Here is a 22262-nt window from a genome sequence, read left to right on the forward strand (position 1 = left end):
CATGGCAAGCAGGTGACAGTCCTGACACAGATGCTGCCCCTCAGCAGGTGTGGGGAGCAGCAGCCCCGCAGGAAAGAAAGGGGCACCTACCTTAGCCTCAAAGAAGTCCTTGGCACCTCTGACGCCCTCCAGGGCCACATTGATCTCGGAGAGCTGCGCCAGTGCCAGCAGCCCGCTGTCTTCCTGCAGTTTCCCGGCTGCCGCCTTGTGGAAGATGAGCAGGAACTGTGGAGGAGGGAGTCCAGGGTTACATCCTGTCCCCCACGCCCAGGACTGGGACCCCATGTCCCCTGCCAGGCCAGCGTCCTTGGGCCAAATGTTTGGAAACGGCGTTTCTATGCACATGCGAGTAGTATCTGTCCCCTGTGAGGATGCCCAAAACAAGACAAGAGGGCGGGTGGAGCGCAGTATCTGCTCTTTACTTTTTGAGAAACAGTCTCACTACAGCGTTCAGATTGGCCACTATGTAGCTCAGGGAGCCTCAAACTCGCAGCAATCTTCCTGCCTCAGCCTCCCAAGTGCTTAGATGACGGGCCTGTGTCACTATGCCTGGCAAGGGGCTCAACACTTGACAGGTCTGGATTCTCTCCTCAGCACCCAGGAAGGAAGGAAGGAAGGAAGAGAGGGACGGAGGGAGAGAGAGAGAGACAGAGAGAGAGAGAGAGAGAGAGAGAGAGAGAGAGAGAGAGAGCACGTGCGATTCAAACTTTTGAGTACTTTGGAAACATTTACCAAGAATAAGGCACTAGGGCCTAGGGTCTGGCTTAGTGGGAAGGGGTATACTTGGTGTGGGTTCAATCTCCAGCCCCCAAAATAAATCAATTAGGATAGAACAGAACAGGAATAGGAACAGAAGAAAAGAAGACAGAACAGAACAGAAAACTGTTTCCTGGTTCAACAATCCACTCAACTGTTGGGAATCTGTCCTTCAGAAATTCACACAATACTTTGAGCATCATCTAATGAAAATAAGAAAGTTGGCAAAAAAAAAAAGGGAAGGAAGAAAAGAAAACGAAAAAAAAAGTTAACAATACCCCACTTCATAGCCATGAAAGAAAAACCAAATAGGCCTACATGTATTAATAATATTTGTAAACAGAATTTACTATTTTCGAAGAGTTTTTTTTTTTTTACCTCTTTCTTTCTTTCTATTTTGAGACAGGGTCTCACTATGTGGTTCAGGTTGGCTTTGAATCGTCCATGTAGCCCAGGCGTGGTGGCACACACCTGTAATCCCAGCACTCAGGAGGCTGAGGCAGGAGGACTGACGTGAATTCGAGGTCAGCCTGGCCTTGTAGTGAGTCTAAGGCCAAACTTACATAGCAAGACCCTGTCTCAAAAATAAATAGATAGATAGTAGCTCAGGCTGGCCTCACACTCAGTGATCCTCCTGCCTCAGCTTCCCAAGCGCTAGGATTACAGGCGTGCGCCACCACGCCCCGCTCATGCCTACTTTACTTTCCTGGTGCACCCCACATCCACATCAGGTCCCCACTTTTATCACTGTCTGCAGAGAGGCCCTGAGCACCTGCTAGGTTTCAAATACCTGAGCTCTGCCATTTGCCACTTACCTGTGCTTTAGGGAGTGTTTTGACTTTCAGACCTTTGACATGAATGCTATCAAATCTTCTGTTTTTCTCTCCAGAACTATGTTTAGAAAAAATCTTTCTGGCCACCAAGTCACATAAACACTCACCTTTGTTTGTGTCTACTACTTTTATGGCTTTTTTTCTTTTTCAAACATCAAATATTGAACCTCTGACTTTATTCTGCTGTCATATGAGGTCGCCCTCACACTTATTTTCTCCCCAATGGTTACTCAGTAACCCCCACGTCATTCATTAAATAATCCACCCCCTTCCTGCAGACTCAGACACGGCCTGAATTAATCTTTGAGGCAACTTGTACCAAGGCCTGTACAGAATAAATTCTAAATGAATAAACTGGCCAAACAGAAGCAGTGGGTCACCTCTTTTCCTGATCTTCTATCCTAAGGCATTGTTTCTTGTCTTTTTTAAAGACAACGTATCAAAAAGGCAATTTTACAGCTTTCTCAACTTTTTAAATTTTGGTTTTTTTGGTACTGGAATTGAACTCAGTACCTCAAGCTTAGCCAGGCAGGCACGGTGGCTGGCCTCTTTTCTTTTCTGTTCTGTTCTTTCTTTCTTTCTTTTTTTTAAAAATGGGGTTTCACTATGCAGATCAGGCTGGTCTTGACCTCACCTCATTGCTCAGACTGGCTTGGAACTCACAGCAATCCTCCTGCCTCAGCCTCCTGAGTATTAGGATTATAGCCATTTGCCACTACACCCAACCCAGCTTTCTCACTTTTTTCTTTAACATTTTCTTACGAATTTACTTGTCAAACAACTACTATGCAACTTCCATTTGGAAAGAACATAAACCAATGGATTCCAAATCACTGAAAACAGCCTTTCTAGGATTTTTAGGGGCAACTTCAAATACGGGCTTGGGAGGAGGAATTCCAGGTTCAGGATCCCTCTTCATGATCACTGTCCCCAAATTCCCAGCGGCATCCTGGGACAAGTTGTCCCACCCATCCCAGCCTAGGTGCCTCTCACTCCCTGCACCTCCCAGCCCCAAACACCTCTCTGAGAAACCTCTGCCCCACTGGATCTGAGGTTCTCAGCACTTGGCCTGGACACTGTTCATTCAAGGCCCAGCCAGAGATTAAGGACCCAGATGCACCCACAGGGCCAAGCGGCCAGCCCAGGTGGTGGCTGCAGCTTCCGACCTGCTCACTAGGGGCCAGCAAAGCCCAGCTGTGGGGAGGAGCTGTACCGGGAGCTGCGCCAGGGCCAGGAGAGCCTGGCAGCTTCAGCCGCAGCCACAGCACCCTGGTGCTTGTCCCAGTCCCGAGGAAAAAAGGGCTCAGCATGGAGGAGCCCTGAGGTCGGCGGGGGCCTCCAGAGCTTAGCTCTCTTCTGCCACCACCATCTTCCCTGTGCAGGGTCTGCTCACCATCCAGCTCTTCGGGGGCCAGGACCACAAACCACACCAACTTTTCTCTGTAGATCACACCATCTCAAATGGCTGTGGTGGTGCACAACTGTAATCCCAGGACTCAGGAGACCTAGGCAGGAGGCCTGCCACAAGTTTGAGGCCAGTCTGGGCTACCTAGCAGGACCCTGTTTCAAAGAAAGCATCCCCAAAATAACTTAATAATAACAGAATAAAGCAAAAGTGATGGTGCTTAGGCCCACAACAGATGTTCCCACTGGAAACATCGAGAATCCACGCGCGCACACACACACCCCCGCCTTTTCCTTTGAGCCTGGGGCAGATCTGGGCAGTGGACTCAGCTCTGCCAGCTCAGTAGGTCATCAAAGCACCCTAGGTCCCGCAAGCCCAGCCTGTCTCAGGAGGAAAGAAAGTCCAGTTCCAACACTCTCCTTCCTGAGGCTTCACCACTGTCACTCATGCCCTGGGTCACAGCTCTCTCTTGCTGCACCCCAGCAGGCTGGCTGGTCAGTCCTCAGGGACCAGCATGCTGGAAGTGACTGGGAAATGACCCAGCTGTGATTGGGTGGGGCAGAGGAGAAAGGACGACAAAGAGACAGGGATGCCACTAAGAAAGCTCACTCACACTTTTGGCCTCTGCTAGATGGAACAGATTCTTAACTTCAAGGTTCTGGCTGCAGGTGCAAGCACTCCCCCCACCCCCACCCCCAGATCCCTTAGATTGTAAGCGACAGAAGTCAACCATGGCTTAAGCAAAAAGAAGATATTTATCACCAGAGGTGGTGGTGCACACCTCTAATCTCGGGAGGCTGAGGCAGGAGGATCAACCTGGCTTATGTAGCCCAGGCAGGAGGCCAGCCTGGGCTACATAAGTGAGTTCAAGGCCAGGCCAGCTTCAACTGCATAGTGAGATCCTGTCTCAAAAAAACCCCCAAAGATATTTATCATAAAAGAAGGGTTTCACCAGATCCCCAGGGCTTCCAGTACTCTGGGAGGCAGAGGCAGGAAGATCACAAATGTGAGCCTAGCCTAGGAAACACAGCAAGACCTTGATTCAAAATAAAAAATGTTTAAAGAGCTGGGGCATTGCTTAGTACAAAGACCCTGGGTTCAATCCCCAGGACTACAAAAAAAAAAAAAAAAAAAAAAAGCCCTGGATGTAGCAATGCTCTCAGGCCTGGGTGTGATGCCCCTGCCATGGTGGCAGCAGCAGGCACTGGTGCTAGCTCTCAGTGCTTCAGCCTGGCTGCAAACTCCCAGAGCAGAGACCCCGACTGACCTCGTGTGGCCAGGGCTCCAGCTGCGGCCCCATCACCCAGGACATCATGCGCAGTGGGACTGCCAGAGGCCCGCAGCTTTCATCCCCTCAGCTGCTCTACAAAACCCCACGAGCAGTGTCCTGAACGGAGGACATGCATTTCCCCACCACGCTGGAGGAAGGAAATCGAGATAGAGGTGTTGGCAGGCTTGGCTTCCAGCAAGGACTCTTCTTGGCAGGGATGTGCCACAGGAAGGATCACAGAGAGTCCGGGGAGGGGGGCTAGTAACAGCCCATTTAATTTAATTCATTATTATTTTTGTTGTGTTTTGTCTTTTTAGAGACAGGATCTCACTATGCAGTCCGAGCTGGCCTTGAGCTCACTTTGTATCCCAGGCTGGCCTCAAACTTGCAGTGATCTTCCTGCCTCAGCCTCCCCAGTGCTGGGATTCCAGGCGAGCGCCACCACACTTGTTCTGTTCTGTCATAATGAAACAATTACCATAAACCCACTGAAACTCTGTGCCCATAAAGATCCACTAGTACTATTTTGGTGAACACAGCTCTAGATTTCTTACCATTTCCCCAAATGAGGTTCTGCTACCAGTGCTGGTTTGCAGGCTGCTTTCCAGGCTGCATGGGAGTTCGCTTCCCTCCAATGGGGAGAGGCGACTGCTGGGACGAAACCCAGGGCCTCGGGCACACTGAGTGATTGCTCTGCCAATGGAGGTAGGTGTCCAGCTTCTTTGATCCCCCCCCTTATTTTGTTTTATTTGTTTTGTTTTGTTTTTGGAGACAAGGTTTCGCTACCTAGCCCAGACTGAGCTCAAACAGACAAAAATTCACCAGCCTCAGCCACCTGAGTGCGGGGATTGCAGGTATGCACCACCACACCTGGCTCCCCCAGCTTCTTTAACATTGTTTCTAAAGCAGGATTTTAGGCTAAATATATAACTAGTGCCCTCAAACGGCCACCCCAGTGTACCCCCAGGTCCTCCCTGCCTGAGCCACCCCGGCCTCAGGTCTGCAGGGCACTGTACCTCCCGAAAACTGAGCTTGCCATCGAAGTCCTCGTCCACCTCCTTGATCATGCTCTTCAGGCCCAGGTGTGTCTGGGGGGCGCCCAGCTTCTCCATCATCAGCTTCAGCTCCATGAGGTCGATGAAACCATCACGTCCAGCATCGTACCTGCAGGGCAAGGCAGGCATGGGCAGGAGCAAGAGACACCTGCTCCTCTCCCAGCCTGTGAGTTCTTTGGCCTCAAGGTGCTTCAGGTCTGCAATCCCAGCACTGAGGAGGCTGAGAAAGGAGGGTCACTGAGTGGGACGTCAACCTGGGCTACATAGTGAGTTCAAGGCCAGGCTGAAAGACATAGGGAAACCCTGTCTCCAACAAGCAATAGCCACAAAAAATGAGAACACACACATCTATACAATGGAGAATTATCCCAGCCCTCAGTTAAACAGAAGGGAACTCTAACCAGGAACACAATGTGGGTGACAATACTGTTTTTGCTGTCTGCCTTAGTTCATTTCACGTAATGTTTTTAAGGGTCACTCACATACCAAGCTGCTCTCCTCCTTTCTGTTGCCCAAATACAATCATTCTCTGGGGGCACAGATCCATCTGTGAAGGGCTGTTTCCACCTTTTGGCTTTCAGAATCTGCGCTACTCTGAGCACAAGCAGGCAAGCATTTGCTTTGTTTGGTTTGGGCGGTGCTGGAGCTCCAACCCACAGCCTGGCACATGCAAGGTGAGCGTCTTCCCTCAGCAGCATCCCCGGCCCACGGAACACAAGTCTGGACACCCCGTGTCTGTTCTCTCGATGTAGACCCAAGGAGGGTGCTGCTGGGCCTCGGGGCTCGTTTGCTTCCTTAAGCCCTTGTGGTAGGTCTAGAGCAGATGCTGCACAACCTGGGACCGGCCAGGGTGGAAGTGATGCTGGCAGTGGCATCCGCAAGAGCAGATCTGTCACAGCAGAACCGAGGCCCAAAAGATCTCGGGGAGCCAGTTCTGAAGTCCAAGGGTAAAACAGAGTACAAGGTGCTAAGCACAAGACACAGCCACCCACATTCGGTACTGACCCAAAAGACCTCAGGGCAGGGACTTCCAGAGTGGAGTGTTCCCAGTTGGCCGTCTGGAGAGCCACATGGCGGGGGAGAGGGGGAGTGGAGTGCAGGCCCCTCACCCCAGCATATGCTCTTTGCATTTAAAAATTTTGACAGGATCTCAATGTGTAGTTTGGGCAGAACATGCCTGGCATGCTAGCACTCAGGAAGCTGAGGCAGGAGCCTGTCAAGGCTAACCTGGGCTACATAATGAATTTTAAGGCCAGGCTGGACTACAGAGCATGACCCTGTCTTAAGACAAACAAACAAACAAACAAGTGGAAAGTCCTGAGTCTGAGACCCCTGAACCAACTTCTCAAGCACAGCGGTTGAGAGTCGACACACCTTTGGGGACCTTGGATACCATAATGGGTCCAGGCGGTGGCCAAAATAGTCATGATATAAAGGATGGAGAGTCTTTAATTCCAGGCTTTTATTTTGTTTTGGTTTGGTTTGGTTTGGTTGTGATAGGTGTCACAGCTACAGAGTTCAGGCTGGCTTTGAATTTGCCATGTAGCCCCGGCTGGCCTCAAATTCATAGTGATCCTCCTGCCTCAGCCTCACAATGCTAGAGTTACAGGTAAGCACCACCATGCCCATGGAGTCCCTAATGCTAAATGAAAGGGGCCACTGTCCTGCCCTGTGACTTTGGGCTCCACTCCACACCGACCTGCAGCACCGGGAGGTCAGGCTGGTCAGGGGGAGCCCACAACGTCATGCAAGGCCAGAGGCCAAGATGGCAGCCACCACTGGGCCCTGGACATGGATGTGACAGACACTGGAGGTAGTGAAACAGGAGCAGAGCTTTCTGGCAAAATTGGGGCCAGACCAGGCCTGGAAAGTCAAGCAAGCACTGACAGACGGGCAGGGAGGATGGGCTCTGTTACAGGGCTTGAGTCACAGCATACAGGGGTCCATGGGATGGAACTTTCTGGGGTTTCCCACGCCAGCTCACCTGGCTGCACAGCCCTCTGAAGCTGGGGTTTTCCACTGGACAAAGTGCAACCTGGCAGTGGAGTGTGCCAAAGAAACACTCCAGCCTGGAGTGGTGGCCCATGCCTGTCACCCCAGCTGTCAGGAGGCTGAGGCGGGAGGATCATTGTGAGTTTGAGACCAGCCTGGGCTATAAAGTGAGCTCAAGTCTAGCCTGACTTGCATAGCGGGACCCTCTCTAAAAAAAAAAAAAAAAAAAAAAAAAAAAATTAAAAAAGAGGAGAGGAGGAAGAGGTGGGGAGGCGGGGAGGAAACCCAGAAACACTTGGAGAAGGTGAGCAGTATTTGAGGAGGCGACGGAACAGAGGTGGCTGGGAACAGAGCATTTGCCAGCATGCACCAGGCTGGGGCTTTCCATCCCAGGTGAAGCACAAACAAACAAAACAGGGCAGCCCAGTTAAATGTCAACCTAGGCCCCCTCCTGGTAGGCTCCAGGCGAATGCCTTTGGCCTGCGATGGGGTATGTAGGGCACTGCGGCCAAGACATGGACTGTGGGAGAATGGGCAGGGCCGAGGGGCTGGAGGCCTGGGTGCAGAGAGGGGCAAAGGTCGGGGCCTTCAAGCAGGGCTTTGTCCTCAGCAGGACAAAAAGAAGGAACCACTTCCCAGCTCACCTGAATCAGGAACCGCACCCTTTGCCACCAACAGGAGAGGACAACCAGGCAGAGTTCCCTCTAGGTGGAGTCACTGGGGCTCTGCTTGGGGGGTCTGATCCGGAAGACCTGAGTGGTGCATGTGTGACATGAAGCTACACCCCCAGCACTTCTAAGTCCCCCAGGTCTGGCTCAAACTTGGAATCTTCCTGCTTCAGCCTCCCAGAGTACTGGGATCACAAGCCTGTGCTACCATGCCCAGCTTTGGAAAATCTTTCTTTTAGGCCCTCAAGCCCAAACCACTGCCTAGGCCAAACAAAAAGGACACAGAGGTCACCAGACTTCAACAAGCTCTGAGTGATGGGTCAACAGAATACTAGCTTCTAGCAAAGCATTTGTCTGGGAGCAAAAAGCCACCCCAGGTCAGCAAAGCCAGGCTGGAGAAAGGGCCCGAGCAAGGCTGACTTGGACTCCGCTGGGGCCGCCAAGTTGGTGCAGGAATAAAGCCTGGGTAGCAGCCGGGCGTGGTGGTACAGGCCTGTGATCCCAGCACTCAGGCGTCTGAGGCAGGAGGACTACAAGCTACATCCCACCCTGGGCTCCTGAAGGACTCAGTGAGACCCTGTGTCAAACAAGAAAAAATAAATGAAGAAATGAAGAAAGGAAAAAGAAAGAAAAGAAAAGGCCGGAGAGGGAGACCTAGCTCAGCACCACGGCCCTGGGATCACACCTCAGTACCATGAAGCTCTGAAGCCACCAGAGCAAGGGAGCAGGGAGTCAGAACCAGGTGGCCAGGAAGGGCTGCCTCCTGCATCCCCACTAGCAGCATCAGCCCAGTGCCACCTCTTGAGCCTCATAGGACTACAAAGTGACCACACCAGGGCTTCATGCAGCCAGCGCCCGTGAGGCCCGGGCACACAGGGCAGGCAGGAAGGCACACATTGGCCGTCCATGCATCACCCACTTCATGTGGTGAAGCCCAGTGAGTTCACCGTGCCCAGCTGCACCTGGGCTCAGCCCCAGCTGCTGGGCGGCTCCCCTCCGACCACAGGGCCTCACAGGCGAGTACTTTTGATGTACAGGATGGTCCTGTGATGCCCCAAAGTTTATGGGGGGTTTTGCCAGGTCCAGGCATGAGTTCAGGCAGCTTCAGTGCTGGCAGAGTAAGACCTGTTTATGGCAGCAGGTGACAAAGCCAGTTCCCACAGGATGGGCAGAGCTGGCCTGAGGTTCTCAGAGATCTGAAGCTTTCTGTGGCAGCAGGGAAGGCAGGAATGATGACTGAGCCGCTAAGTGAGCTGACACCTGCCTGTAATCCCAGCACTCTGGGAGACTGAGGCAGGGGACTGCAAGTTTGCACCTAGCCTAGACAACTTAATGAGACACTGTCTCAAAAACAAAAAGGCCTGGGAAGTGGGCATGGTGGTGCATGCCTGTAATCCCAACACTCAGAAGGCTGAGGCAGGAGGATCATTGTGAGTTTGAGACCAGCCTGGGCCTAAGTGAGATCCTGTCTCAAAAAGACAAACAAACAAAAAACTCCCCCCAAAAACCCCAAACACGTTGACTTTGGGGAAGAGATGGAATTTGTACAGTGCTGGATCCGACCAGTAAGGTGGCTGGGCCCGAGCTTTTTGTTGGGTGGTGAGGCCAGCACCATATTTCTGATCACATCTCCTAAAGGCACTCAGGAGAGACCTCCAGAGCAGCTTCAAAGAGCAGCAAGAAGGATGGAGTAGCGTGTTCAAAGCGCAAGTGTAGCTGGAGGGGCTCGCGGTAATGTGTCTCCTACTGTAGCAATACTTAAAATTCAAGCACATACTTTTGTCTTGCTCAGCCCACTGCCTCTACAGCCAGCCCGGCTGTGGAGGAGCGGAGGAGCCCGGAAGGGGACCTCATCCTCTACCCTCAGCCCAGGGCCATGAGACCATGGCAAGTGCTGGGTTTGGCTTCCCAGTGACCCACGAGGGTCTGTGTGAGCAGCTGTCTCCTCACACGTCACGGCGCAGGCCCAGCCACCTTCCTTGCTGGATCTGGCATGCTGCGACTTCCGGCTCTTCCCCAAAGTCAGAGTGACAGTAAAAGGTCAACTTTCTGAATGGATTCAGGACATCAAGGCAGCTGGGACAGTGCAACTACAGACACCCATGGAAGAGGACTCCAGAGCTGCTGCGGAAAGTGGCAAGAACAATGGGGTGAGTGTGCTCAAAGTCAGGGAGCATGCGAGGGAGTTCACGGCAATGCGTCTCACTACGCAGCTCACACTGGCCCTGAACTTGCTTAGGGGGTCCAGGCTGGTCTCGAGCTCTCAGCAATCTTCCTGTCTCGCCTTCTGAGTGGTGGAATTTCAGGCATGTGCCACCAGGCCCAGCAGCAATATCTTTTACTGCAATAATAATATTTTGTTCTTTTGTTTTCTTTTGAAACAGGGTCTCACTGTGTAGTTCAGGCTGGCCTTGAACTCACTATGTAGTCGAGGCTGGCCTTGAACTCACAGTGCTCCGCCTATCTCAACCTCTCATGGTTTTGCAATAAATTTCTTTTTTTTCTTTTTGGTCTTTTTGAGACAGGTTCTCACTATGCAGTTTAGGCTGATCTCAAGCTATATCCCCAGCCCAAAGCAAGAAATGTCTTTAAACATAAGCACTGCTCATATAGGCAGTCACCCTGCACAAGGGGAGGAAGGCCGAGGTCCCTGTCTGCTGGGTCTGTGGCTATGCATGCCCATCACCTGGGAAGCCCCAGCCGGCCTGCAGCGTCCAGGTGGTGACCCCCTCCCCACCCACCAGAGGCCAGCTACCAAGGGGACAGCGTCGAGAGACGAGAACTGGTTTCCAGTGTCCACCGGTTTCAGACCCCTTTCCAGTCTGTGAATCGCTTATTCTTTGGCTCCCCACACTGTGCCTCTGGGCCTTCTAGGTTTTCATCTCAGCAGCCAGAACCGCCCCAGTGTGAATGGAGAAATAGCAGCGGCAGCCCTTTGTCCACGGGGCCTCTGCCACCAGAGACTCCCCGGGGACCCCTGCACACTGGCTCACACAGCGCGGCAGGGCCCCAGAACTGCATAGTGAGACCCTGTCTCCAAAAAGGAGGAAAAAAAAAGGAGGAGGCGGTAGAGGGACCGAATCGAGGACAAAGAGGCCACGTTTCTGAGACTGCGGGAGACCAGGCAAGGTTGGGGTGCCACCTCGCAGGCAGCCACAGGCCCCCTCACCCTTCTGTATGCTGTATCTGGAAGCCAGGGAGAAGCAGGAGGCCAGCAGGGTCAGGGTTGAGGGCTCCTCCATCCTCCAGGCCTCCCGTGTGCTGCCTGGCCTTCCAAGCCAACAGCTTTGAAACCTCTCTGGTCCGAAACGCATGCTGTTGGTGCCTGCACCTACCAGGACCTGTCCAGAGATGGGAGGCACACCTGCAATGCCCGAGCTTGGAGAGGCCAGTCCAGCCACTTAACAACTAACCGAGAAAGGGCTGGAGATGCAGTTCGATTCACAGCAACAACTAATAAAGAGGCCTAGGGGCTGGGGATTTAGCTCAGTGGCATAAGCGCCTGCCCTGCAAGCAGGCAGTCGTGAGTTCAATCCCTGGTACCGATGAAAAGGAAAAAGACAAAAAAAAAAAAAAAAAAAAAAAAAAAAGAGGCCTATGCCCTACCTTTCATGCAGGGTGCTCTCAGGGGCAGGCAGGTTCTCCCAATGCCAGCCCTGCTGCCGGGGACCCAGGCCAGCCCCAGGGACCCCCAAAGGTGCAGGCTAGGGGTTCTCTGCAGAAGCAAGCAGGTGCAGAGGGTTACTGGGGTGCCTGAGACCCAGCAATGCCAACACACCGGAGACAGGAGGCAGGGTCCCAAAGGAGGTGAGGGCACAGGGCGTGGCTCCTGGGTCAAAGTCTGGCCCAAGTCCCTGGCATACTCAGCACCGTGCCGCGTGTCTCTGGGACAGAACAGGAGCTCCCTGGGCACCCAGTTCCTCCTCTGTGCTGCTGCTGCCAAATGTCAAGGCCCCATGATCTCAAGGGACGGGTGCCCCGAACACCTCAGGAGGCGGCTGTCCTCACAGGGTTGGGTCTCCCTGGCAATGTTGCCACCGCTCTGTGACTCCCAAGCCATGGAAGTCAGGGAGAGAAAAGGGCAGGGAGGTGCTGGTAGAGGGGCAGTCGGTGGCCAAAGAAGCCACCAGCCTGACCCTAAGAGACCAGGCAGAAAGAAGAAGCCCATCCACCCTTCCTGGTCACCAGGACCCACTCCTGTGTCCTCCTCTTGCCTGCCCCACCCGAAACCCCGTAGCCTGCAGTGGCAAAGTACTGGGCTGGAACAGGGTGACCTAATTAAGGCATGGACTACACACCTATTGAGTGGTCACTTGATCTTGGGGACAACCTGAGAAGGTGGTCACTTGCCTTTTTCCACATCTCACTTACAGGCGCGTGCCTGCCTGGCTTGTGGCTCTGCCCGAGGGGCCACCAACCACACGCACTGCAGCCTGAAAAGTTCAGAAATCTCTACAGAGGCCAAGGCGCCCACTCTGTCCCAGGGCCTGGGATGGCTGTGGGGACAACAGGAGAAGGTCAGCAGGTTAGCCTCACTCACTATGAAGAACTCATCTCAAGCCAGGCATGCTGGCACACACCTGTAATCCCAGCACTGGGAAGCTGAGGCAGGAGGATCACCATGAAAGTACCAGCCCAGCCTGGACTACATAGTAAGACCCTGTCTCAAAATAAATAGGTAATAAACAGATGAGTCATCTGTTCTAGGGAAGGGGACAGGCATTCAGGGAGGGGGCAAAAACCAAGCTGGCCCAATCTAGGGCAAGCGGATTTCACCAGATCCCCATGGGCAAAAAGCTGAAGCTGGCAGTAGCCAGATATTTTTTGGCACAAGTTAACCCCAGTCATGATGTGGGTTCAGTGCACAGTGCTGGGGGAGGGGCATCTAACCCCTTGCTGTGGGAGGCAGCCTGGGCTAAGGGATGTGGGTTCCTCGGCTGCTCCAGCACCAGGAAAGGGCAGCAGGGCCAGGCCAGTGCACGCAGAGGCTCACAACAACACCCTCCTCACCACTGTGAGCTGGCAGTGGCAGCCTTGGGCAGAGGCCAAGCACCATCCCACCCGATGGGGTGAGGGCTGCTGTCCCAGGTCAGACCTGACACAGATAGAGTAGAGTGGACCCTGTCTCCACCGAGGCACCATTCCACCACAGGTTCTGCTGGCCACAAGGAGGCCGCTGTGGTCGCCTGCAGTCCAATCTCACCTCGAGGTCAAGGTCTGGCCTTCAGGCAGTAGGCGGGGGCACTGAGCCATCGAAACAGGCAGGACACAGGCGTGTGCTGTGAATGCAGCCAAGGCCTCCTGGCGAGGAGGGGCCACCACTGACCCTCGTGGGGTCAGGGTCAGCAGGGTGAAGGATTAGGGTGTCAGGGAGGGGGAAACAGCAAGTAACAATGTCCAAAGACAAAGAGGCACAGGGATGGGCATGGAAAGAGCAGGGCTGAAATGTGCAGGGTGGGGCAGTGACGTGAGGCTGGAGTAGGGCGTACCTGGAGAGGGGGCCACCGTGGGAATGGTCAGTCACACAGACATCCCACCCTGCCCCATGCCACCCAAGCACTCTGACCGGATCTGCACCTGCAGACAAGGAGAGACCGCAGGGGAGCCATGGCAAATAAATCACACAAGCCACGGGTGTGGGTATGCCCAAGGCCACAGTGAGGCCTAGGGGGCCATTCCAATGCTGGAGAACTGGAAAGACCAAAAGGGGAGTGCACAGCCCACCAAGGAAAGGCCTTCAGAGGCCTCATGATGGGCGCCCCCACCAAGCCTCCAAACCCCAGTCTTCATCCAAGTCTGATATGCATGAGGCAGAAGGATGGTGAGTTCAAGGCTGGCCTGGGTGGTCAGGAGAGACAGGGTGACGGTGCATGAGGCCTCCTGCTAATGCAGGACAGAGTATCAGGATGGGACAAGGCTCTGGGGGAGCACATCAGCTGGGGTAGGGGCGTGTACCTGCGATTCTGGCACCTGGGAGGCTGAGGCAGGGGGACTGCAAGTGTGAGCCCAGCCTGGACTTAAACTTAGATGTAAGAACCTGTCTCAAAATAAAAAATAGTGCTGGGGGGCCAGGGATGTAGCTCAGCAGCATAAATGCCTGCCTGGTAACTGCAAGGTCCTAAGTTCAATTCCTGGTACCAAAACAAAACAAAATAGTTCTGGGACTGCAGGAGTGTGCGCCCCACCGCACCTGAAGAAGACACAGTTCCTGCTTCTGTCTCAGTGCACACCTTCCAGAGGCAGCTCTGGGGGCGTGAAACCCCAGCTTTGCCTCTCTGCCCAGGCAACTGAGGCACCAAGGCGTCCCATGAGGATTCCACTATTTAGCCCTCGGCACCAGAGGCTGTCCCATTGAGTGTTACCCCAGTCCCCCGCTAAGTCACCAGGTCTGGCCGATTCCCGCCAGACTGGTTGGCTCCTCGAAGCTGCAAGCCAAACCACATCCATAAACCACATCCACCCTTGCACACTGCAGTGGAAGAACAGAACAGCTGGGCTTGATGGCACACACCTGTGACCCCTTGCATTCAGGAGGCTGAGACAGGAGGATCTGTAAGAGTTTGAGGCCAACCTGGACCATGTAAGGGACCCTGTCTCTTAAAACAAGAAAGAGACAGAGCGTGAAGAGCAGACTGGCAGGCAGCCTCTTTCGAGCTAATCACAAAGGAATGGAGGCGAATTTTCTGCAGTGTAAAGCCTTAGTAACTGTTTTTATCCCTTCGTTTCAAAGTGCCATCCATCAAGTTCTCAAAAGACTCGAGGTGGGAGAGACTGGGAAGGGGTATGATCAGATGGGAAGCAGAGACCCCCCTGTCAGCGGAGAGGGATGCCTGGGCCTCCCTCCCTCTGAAGCTCAGCCCGCATCCTGTGAGCTGGCAGATGGATGTGGGCCCAGACAGGAGCCGCCCTCAGAAACCAGCACTGCCAGCCCCCTGCCTCCTGTTCCAATAGCCAGCGTGCAACGTCTAGCCCAGCGCTGGACGCTCCGGGCTGACAGAGCAGCTGCATCGGAAGAGAACCTGCTCTTCGCTACTGCCTGTCCTGGGAGCAGGACGCTGCTGGTTCCACCTCCTGCCCACACCTGCCCAAGCTCTCTCCTCATCGCTGGGGGACAAAGTGCGGGGGGGGGGGCAGGCACAGGCTAAAGCCAGGCTCCGTCTGCAACTGAGTTATACCCACGGCCCCATATTCCCGTAACTAAAATCAACCGATGAAATCTCAGCCCTCAGCAGGCTGAGGCAGGACCTTGGAAAGTTGGAGGCCAGGCCAGGTTAGTGAGTTCAAATTCACCTTGGACTACAGGGCGAGACCCTGTTTTAAACAATACCGGGCATGGTGGCACAGGTCTGTAATCCCAGCACTCAGGAGCCTGAGGCAGGAGGATCCCCAAATCAGAAGCCATCCTGGGCAATTTATACATCTCAAATATTAAAATAATAATAATGACTGGAATGTAGCTTGCGCTCCCTGGGTTCAATTCCTAATACCCCCAAAACAAAGAAAAACTGGGAGAGAAAAAGGCAAGAGAGGAAGAAGTCCCCTGTTTGGCTTCCAAAGGCATCTTGCCATGGGGCATGTTGCACTGGCAGGGCATCCACCACATCAGCATTAAGGGTTTCTGATAAAAGGGGGCACTCCCTACCCTTGCTTCCAGAAATCAAAGCCCAGGCCTCCAGTGGAACCTGTGGCCCCACAGTGTCTGCAGCTGCACTGCCCCGTCACCTCCCTACCGCAGGGCCTTGGCTTGGTTCACTTTCCTGTCCAGCCTGGGCCTCGGCCGGCTCAGTTTCAGCCCTGGACACACATGAGAGTCAGATTCTCTGGCCCTTGCACCCTCTGCTAGAATCAGGCCACCGTGCTCCTGGCGCGGCCGAGCAGTGACACACTTGGAAGCGGAAGGGGACTTTCTCTGGCTTCCAGTGTCTCCTGCCACCACACACCAGTTAGGAGCCAAGCTCCTGTGTGAATGCCTGGGACCCCAAAGCCGGACACCCACTCCAAGGACTCAGGAAGCCTGTGGGATGTGAAGGAGTCATCCTTTGCTTTTTTTTTTTCCCCTTAAATCTTGTAAACATAGGTGATCCTGAAGCCAAATACTTCACAATCGGAAAATCACACTGAGAAGCCCCAGGCTTGTTTGGCAGTATCTGTCCCAATCTTATCCAGCCCCGAACCCAAGCAAAGAATGAATGGGTGAGCTTTGTGCTCTCTGGTCCACTCGGGTTTCACCCTGCCAGTGTACGAGGGAATGGATGCGACATCAGAACGCAAATCTAGAAACTGCTGAGAAGGGAATTCTTGCAAATGGGAGGCACTGCCGGCTCAGGTGGGGCTCCCATCTACCGATTTTGTTTTGTAGTTAGCACATTTGAATTAAGGCTGGAGCCCAGTCTCCTGGTGCACACCTGTTGTCTCAGTATTGGTGAGGCTAAGGCAAGAGGATCTCAAATTCAAGGCCGTCCTAGGCTATGCAGTGAGTTCAAGAGCAGCCTGAGCTACAGGGAAACCCTGACTCCAAAACTGAGGTCACACTGGACTCAGGTGGGCCCTAAATCTATTAACTGGTGTCCTTGTCGAAGGCCACGTGAAGACCTGGGGACACCAGGCGACAAAAGACAGGGTTGGAGAGATGCCAAGAGTGGCCAGAAGCCACCCCAGAGAGGGAGACACAGGAAGGAATCTCCTCGGAGCAGGCGGGCCCTGGTGATGCCCCTCAGTTTCAAAGACAGAGGACGTTCCACCACAGTTAAGCTTCCCAGTGTGTGTCTCCAGGATACTGATACCCTAGCCTGGCCAGGCAGCCCTGCCCCAGCACAAACACAGCTCAAACTGCAGCCCCTACCCCTCCAGAGCTGGTTCCACAAAGCAGTTTACACAACAGAAGGACAATTCGAGACAAGGCGCGCTGCCTGTCGTCCTACGTCTGCAGTCTCAGCACTCTGGGAGGCTGAGGCAGGAGGATCACACATTTGAAGTCTAGCCGGGCAATTTCCCAACTTTGCAGGAGCCTGTGTCAAGATTAAAGAGTAAATAAATAAAGTAAAGACCTCAGTGTGTAGTTCTGAACTCAGCGACTGGAGCTCCTGGGTCCTGCGTCTTGTGCTAAGGCTTTGCATGAATCATTCATCCCATCCAGCTGCCACCCACAGGTAGGCCCAGAGGACAGGAGCTGCCCGAGCACCTCCAGGAGCCCAGGAAGCCCCGCTCAGCTCCTCTTCCCCACCCCCATACCTGCAGGGCCTGGCACACTTTGGACACTGGGGTTCCATTATGCAGTTCAGGCTGGCCTTGAACTTACTATTAGCCCAAGCTGGCCTCAAATTCATGGTGATCCTCCTGCCTCAGCCTCTTGAGTGCTGGGACTCCAGGCATGCACCACCATGCTCAGCTTCTTTCGGCTTTTCTTTTAAGAGACAGGATTTTCCTAAATTGCTAATTTTTCCAGACCAAGCCCAAACCTGCAATCCTCCTGCCTCAGCCTCCCTGAATTCCAGTTTACACAGGGAGTGCAGAGCCTCAAGGACAGAGACTAGGGGGTACAGGGCCTGGAACTCCACCCTGAATGCCTGCACCCCTCCTTTCAGGGAAAAGGGCACCAGGCCAGTGAGCACTAGGAATTTACCTGACCACAGGAACTAGTTTATAGCCAGGAACTAGTATATAAGCAGTGCTAAAGCCACTCCTCATAAAGTGGGTATGCCAAGGCCCCTGCTGGGGCTGCTCTGTCCACCCCCTTGCCCTGGACTCCAGGAACTCAAGTAGCCACCCGGCCACACCTGAGGCCAGTTCTGGCCTTTTAGTTTCAGAAGCTAAAGAATTCTTTTGTTTATGCCAACTGGGGCTGCAAGCGACAGAAGACCTAACCTAGAATACTGACCAGCAAAGGCAGGTGCAGGGCCGGGAGCTCCACGGGGGACCCAGGTCACACAGTTCCATTCCCCCACTGCTACCTGCTCCCTCACAGATTCCACCCAAGGCAGCCAACTCACAAGTTTGTCCCTCCGAAAAGAGTATTTTGCACTGGGGCGTGTGTCAGAAATCCCAGCGCTCTAGGAAGCTGAGGAAGGACATGCCAAGATCAAGCCCAATTTGCACAACTTAGAAAACCATCTCCAAACAAATCTAAATAAGCTGAGGATGTAGCTCTGAGTTCAGTCTTCAGTACACACACACACACACACACACACACACACACACACACACACAGAGAGAGAGCATTCTGAAGATCAAGGCTCCAAGGATGCCCTCCTCAATCTAGCTGGCCCGGAAAAGCCATGGGACACGGGAGTCTCTGGTTCCTCCCTGAAACGCACACCCTAGGGGCGCCACACGAGTTTGACAAACCTCTGTCCTGGGGCCAGCTTCCAACGCCCCCTGCACCCAGCCCAGACTCAGGATATGGTGCCCGCTGACGGGGACAAATCAAGGGCCATGGATGAGGCAGGGCACATGCGTGCCGGCCACAGCGCCTTTAAATAGAACCTCGCGTCCCACGCGCTTCTGAGGATGCCCAAAGCTGACCTGGCCACGGCCTCCGCTCCCCCATCCGCTATTCCGGTCTCTACCCAATTCTGGAAATAATATTAATAGCTCGATTGGGACTTCACGGTGTGCAAAATGCGTCCCAGCCTTGAAAGGCAGGGGGCCGCTGCGTCCCCTCTTCAGAGGTCTCACTGGAGGCCCAGGCCACCATGTGACCAGCGGGTCCCTCCGTGAAGCTGCTCTTTCCAGCGCCCCAGTGGGTCACAGTCCGGAAGGGGGCGAACCCGGTGGCGCCCCTGAGGCTCCCGGGGCCCACCTGCAGGGCTGCGTCAATGCACCCGTCAGACGGCCAGAGCAAGGCCAGGCTTCGCTTTTCCCATTCATAGAAAGAAAGGAAAGAAAGGAAAGAAAGAAAGAAAGAAAGAAAGAAAGAAAGAAAGAAAGAAAGAAAGAGTACGCGAGGGGCTGATTTCTCCTCTGGGAAGGGAGCTGAGGCTCTCAGAGTGGATTCACCAGCCAACAGGTGGAGGTGGGCACGGGGACCCCCGGACCCAGGATCAGCGGCCATCAGGCTCGGTGTGGAGGACTCCAGCTTGGGGTCCTGGGACGGCGGGGACCCCGCTGCCTACGTTACCTGCATCACCACGCAGACATCGACGGGGACGCGCGGGACCTGGCTGCGTCCGGCCGAAGCAAACGCACACAGGACCCCCGGAACCCCGAGCACCTCGTCCCACCACACGGGCCCCATCGGCCCCTCCGCCTGGCGCCCTCCCCTCCAGGGGCCCCGCACGGTGCCCCGCGTCGCTCACCTATGGAACATGCTCTCCAGGTCCTTGAGGCGGCGGCGGCTGAGCTCGGGGAACTCCGTGTAGGGGTTGAAGACCCGGCAGCGGGGACGCGGCGCCGCACCCTCGGCGAGGTGCAGGCGGCGGCTCAGCTGCGCGCTCAGCTCGGCGTCCGCGCCGGCCGCGGATGCGGGGTCCCGGGCGGCCCTGGGCTCCTCGGCGTCCTCGGGCCGCAGGCGGCGCTGCAGCTTCCCCGCCAGCTCCTCCCCGGCCATGGTGCGCTGGGCTCTGGCGCGCGGCGCGCAACTCTAGGCTGGAGTCGCTCGGACCTCAGGGCGGAGACGCGGGGTGGGGCGGGGACCGCGGGGCGGAGGCGTCCCTCTGTGAGTCCCCGGGAACCGCTGGCAGCAAAATTTCAAGCCGCGCAGAGCCTTTCTGCCTCGTCCCAAATGAGTGGCTCGAAGCCTAGGACGGAGATCAGGGAGGGCCACCCCCAGGTGACACCCACTCGCCCCCAGGTGTCAGGTAGCCACCCCCTGCCCTGGGGTCCGGGAAACGCGGGCAGGCATGCAGGGCTGGAGAGTGTTGCAAACATTTACTGAAAGCTGGGCGCGGCGGCGCACATCTGTAATCCCAGCCCTTGGAAAGCTGAGGCAGGAGGATCACCAGAATTCGAAGCCAGCCTAAGCTACACAGTGAATTCAAGGGCAGCCTGAACCGCACAGCGAGACCCTGCCTCAAAAACAAAGCAAATGCTCTTTGAAATGTTTTCAAAAGAGACCAAGAATAGGAAACAAAGAGGGTCAGACAAGCCCCCGAGTTCCCCTGAGGGGCAGAGAGCCCCGCAGCTTCAAGCTCCCTGTTTTTGTTTTTCCTCCTCTCCCTCTGAAACACACAGGAAGGAAAGAGTTTAAAAATGAAGAAAAAATCAATATTTCCAACAAGAGTGCTCGGACTGCAAGCGGACTGCAAGCGGCCTCCACCCCTGAGGAGCATGCTGCTGCCGAGGTCACCACGGTGAACCCCACTCTCGGCCCCATGAACCGGGCTGACCCTCGGGCAGGGTCGGAGCCACTGCTTCGCACACACAGTACCCAAGAGGCCCTGTAGTCGCTCCCCAGCACCCCCAAATGTTACTCTTTAGAAGCTGTTAGGGAAGATAATTTTCTATACAGTAACTGGGCACAGTGGCCATGCCTATGATCCCAGCACTCTGGGAGGCTGAGGTGGGAGGATGACAATTTCCAGTCCATCCCTGGTAATTTAGTGATTTAGAGAGATCAAAAAAGAAGGGGCACTAAGGCTTCAGCTGAGTGTGAAGGTCCCGGATTCAGCCCCCAGTTGGGGTGGGGCTGTTTATCTCTGCTGCACAATTTACCTGATTGCATGAAAATCGATTTTATGCGTGAGATGAAAACTGGTCAGCCATATATGAACCCATTGCAAGGACTGGGCATGATGGCCCAGGCCTGTAATCCCAGCACTAAGGCAGGAGGATCACAGGGAGTTTAAGACCAACCAGGACTACATAGGGAGTCTCAAGAAAACAAAAAATTTTTAAATAATAAGAGCTGAGAATAATAAGAGTTGTCTCAAGAAAATAAAAAATTTTTAAATAATAAGAGCTGGGAATAATAAGAGTTGTCTCAAGAAAACAAAAATTTTTAAATAATAAGAGCTGGGAATGCAGCTGGGTTCAATTCTGACTGTGAAAAAAATAAATATCGGGGCACAGTGCCTCATGCCTATAATCCCAGCACTTGGGAGGCTGAGGCAGGAAGATCATTGCAAATTTGAGAGTGGCCTGGACTACAAAGTGAGTTCAAGGCCAACTTGAACTGCATAGCAAAACCCTGTCTCAAAAACAAACAAACATTCCTATTGACATGGAACAAGTCCAGGAGGGTCAGTGCCAGCGGTCCAGTGTTATCCCATGAGCTCACTGTGTCACCGACTTCTGGTGTGGCCCCAGGTGGCTCTGTGGCTGGTGAGGAACCATCTGGAGCCCCAGGCTGGTGCACACTCTGGGCTCCTCCCCTTGTTGTCTCTGGGGTACCGCTGCCAGATGGTCCCTTCTGGGGCTCTGCCTGCACCTGGACTCCTGAGTTCCCCGAGATGTAGTTATAATGGAAAGCACTGAAAACCTCTGCCTGCACCACTATGTAGATATCTATTGCTCCTATTCAGGAGGCTGAGGCGGAAGGGTTCCACAGGTGACTTAGTGAGATTCTGTCTCAACATTAAAAAGAGCTGGCGTGGGCAGAGCTTGGCACTAGAAGTTTCCTGCATGGGTGAGGACCTGGGTTCTATCTGCAAAAACTAACAAGAAATAAAACCTATTGTCTCACGAGTCCTGGGCACAGCTGGGCAGCACTGTGCAGGGCTCTCACTGCCGGTGATGTTGTGATAGGCAGCTAGGGGACAGAGATGGGACAGGCAGGCGGGCAGGGAGAATCAACATCACCTTGGCCAGAGTCCAAGGTCCGGAAGGGATGAGCAGAGCTGAGATTATCCTGTCACTGGCAACTCTCCTTTGGGGATTTCCCACAGAGATAAACCTTTATCTCACCTCCTCTGCCCACAGGACAAAGATTAAGACTAAAGACAAAACCAAAACCAAAGACTGTCACCAAAATTAATGATGTTATCCACAAACCCAGCTAGATTCCTAAGCTTTCTTCCTTTTGAGATAGGGTAATTCAGGCTGGCCTTGAACTTGCAGTGATCCTCCTACCTCAGTATCCTGAGTCCTGGGATTACAGGCGTGAGCCACCATGCCTGGTTTAGATTTGGGATTGCATTGGTTGAGTATAGTTGTACCCACCTCGTGATTTTGCCTATACAACATTCCCAGAGAGATGACCTCAGCAGCACCTGCTGGGGGCCCCTCCTGCCTCTCAGGAGTTATTCCTGGTCCCCAATAAATCTTCCCTACTTTAACTTTCTGTGTCCTTGGGAATTCATTCTTCCACTGCAGGGGATATTTTTGTAGATTTTTTTTTTTTTTTTATCG

At 54.0% G+C, this 22262-nt stretch overlaps 1 protein-coding gene across 1 annotated transcript in view; it reads right to left on the reverse strand.

The window, feature by feature from the left end:
- The window catches only part of Efhd1 (EF-hand domain family member D1), a 30217-nt gene extending 10557 nt beyond the window's left edge, over window positions 1–19660 (reverse strand). Inside the window, exons 1-3 of the mRNA XM_013157334.3 lie at window positions 19274–19660; window positions 5281–5428; window positions 91–225 (exon numbers count right to left, since the gene is read on the reverse strand). Coding sequence (XP_013012788.3) covers window positions 91–225; window positions 5281–5428; window positions 19274–19524 — 534 coding nt within the window. The 5' untranslated portion in view covers window positions 19525–19660. The remainder of the gene's footprint in view (window positions 1–90; window positions 226–5280; window positions 5429–19273) is intronic.
- Between the last annotated feature and the right edge of the window lie 2602 nt (window positions 19661–22262).

Source organism: Cavia porcellus, unplaced genomic scaffold (assembly GCF_034190915.1).
Source record: "Cavia porcellus strain 051 isolate PalLab524CR breed Dunkin Hartley unplaced genomic scaffold, mCavPor4.1 scaffold_26, whole genome shotgun sequence".
NCBI classification, from domain to species: Eukaryota; Metazoa; Chordata; class Mammalia; order Rodentia; family Caviidae; genus Cavia; species Cavia porcellus.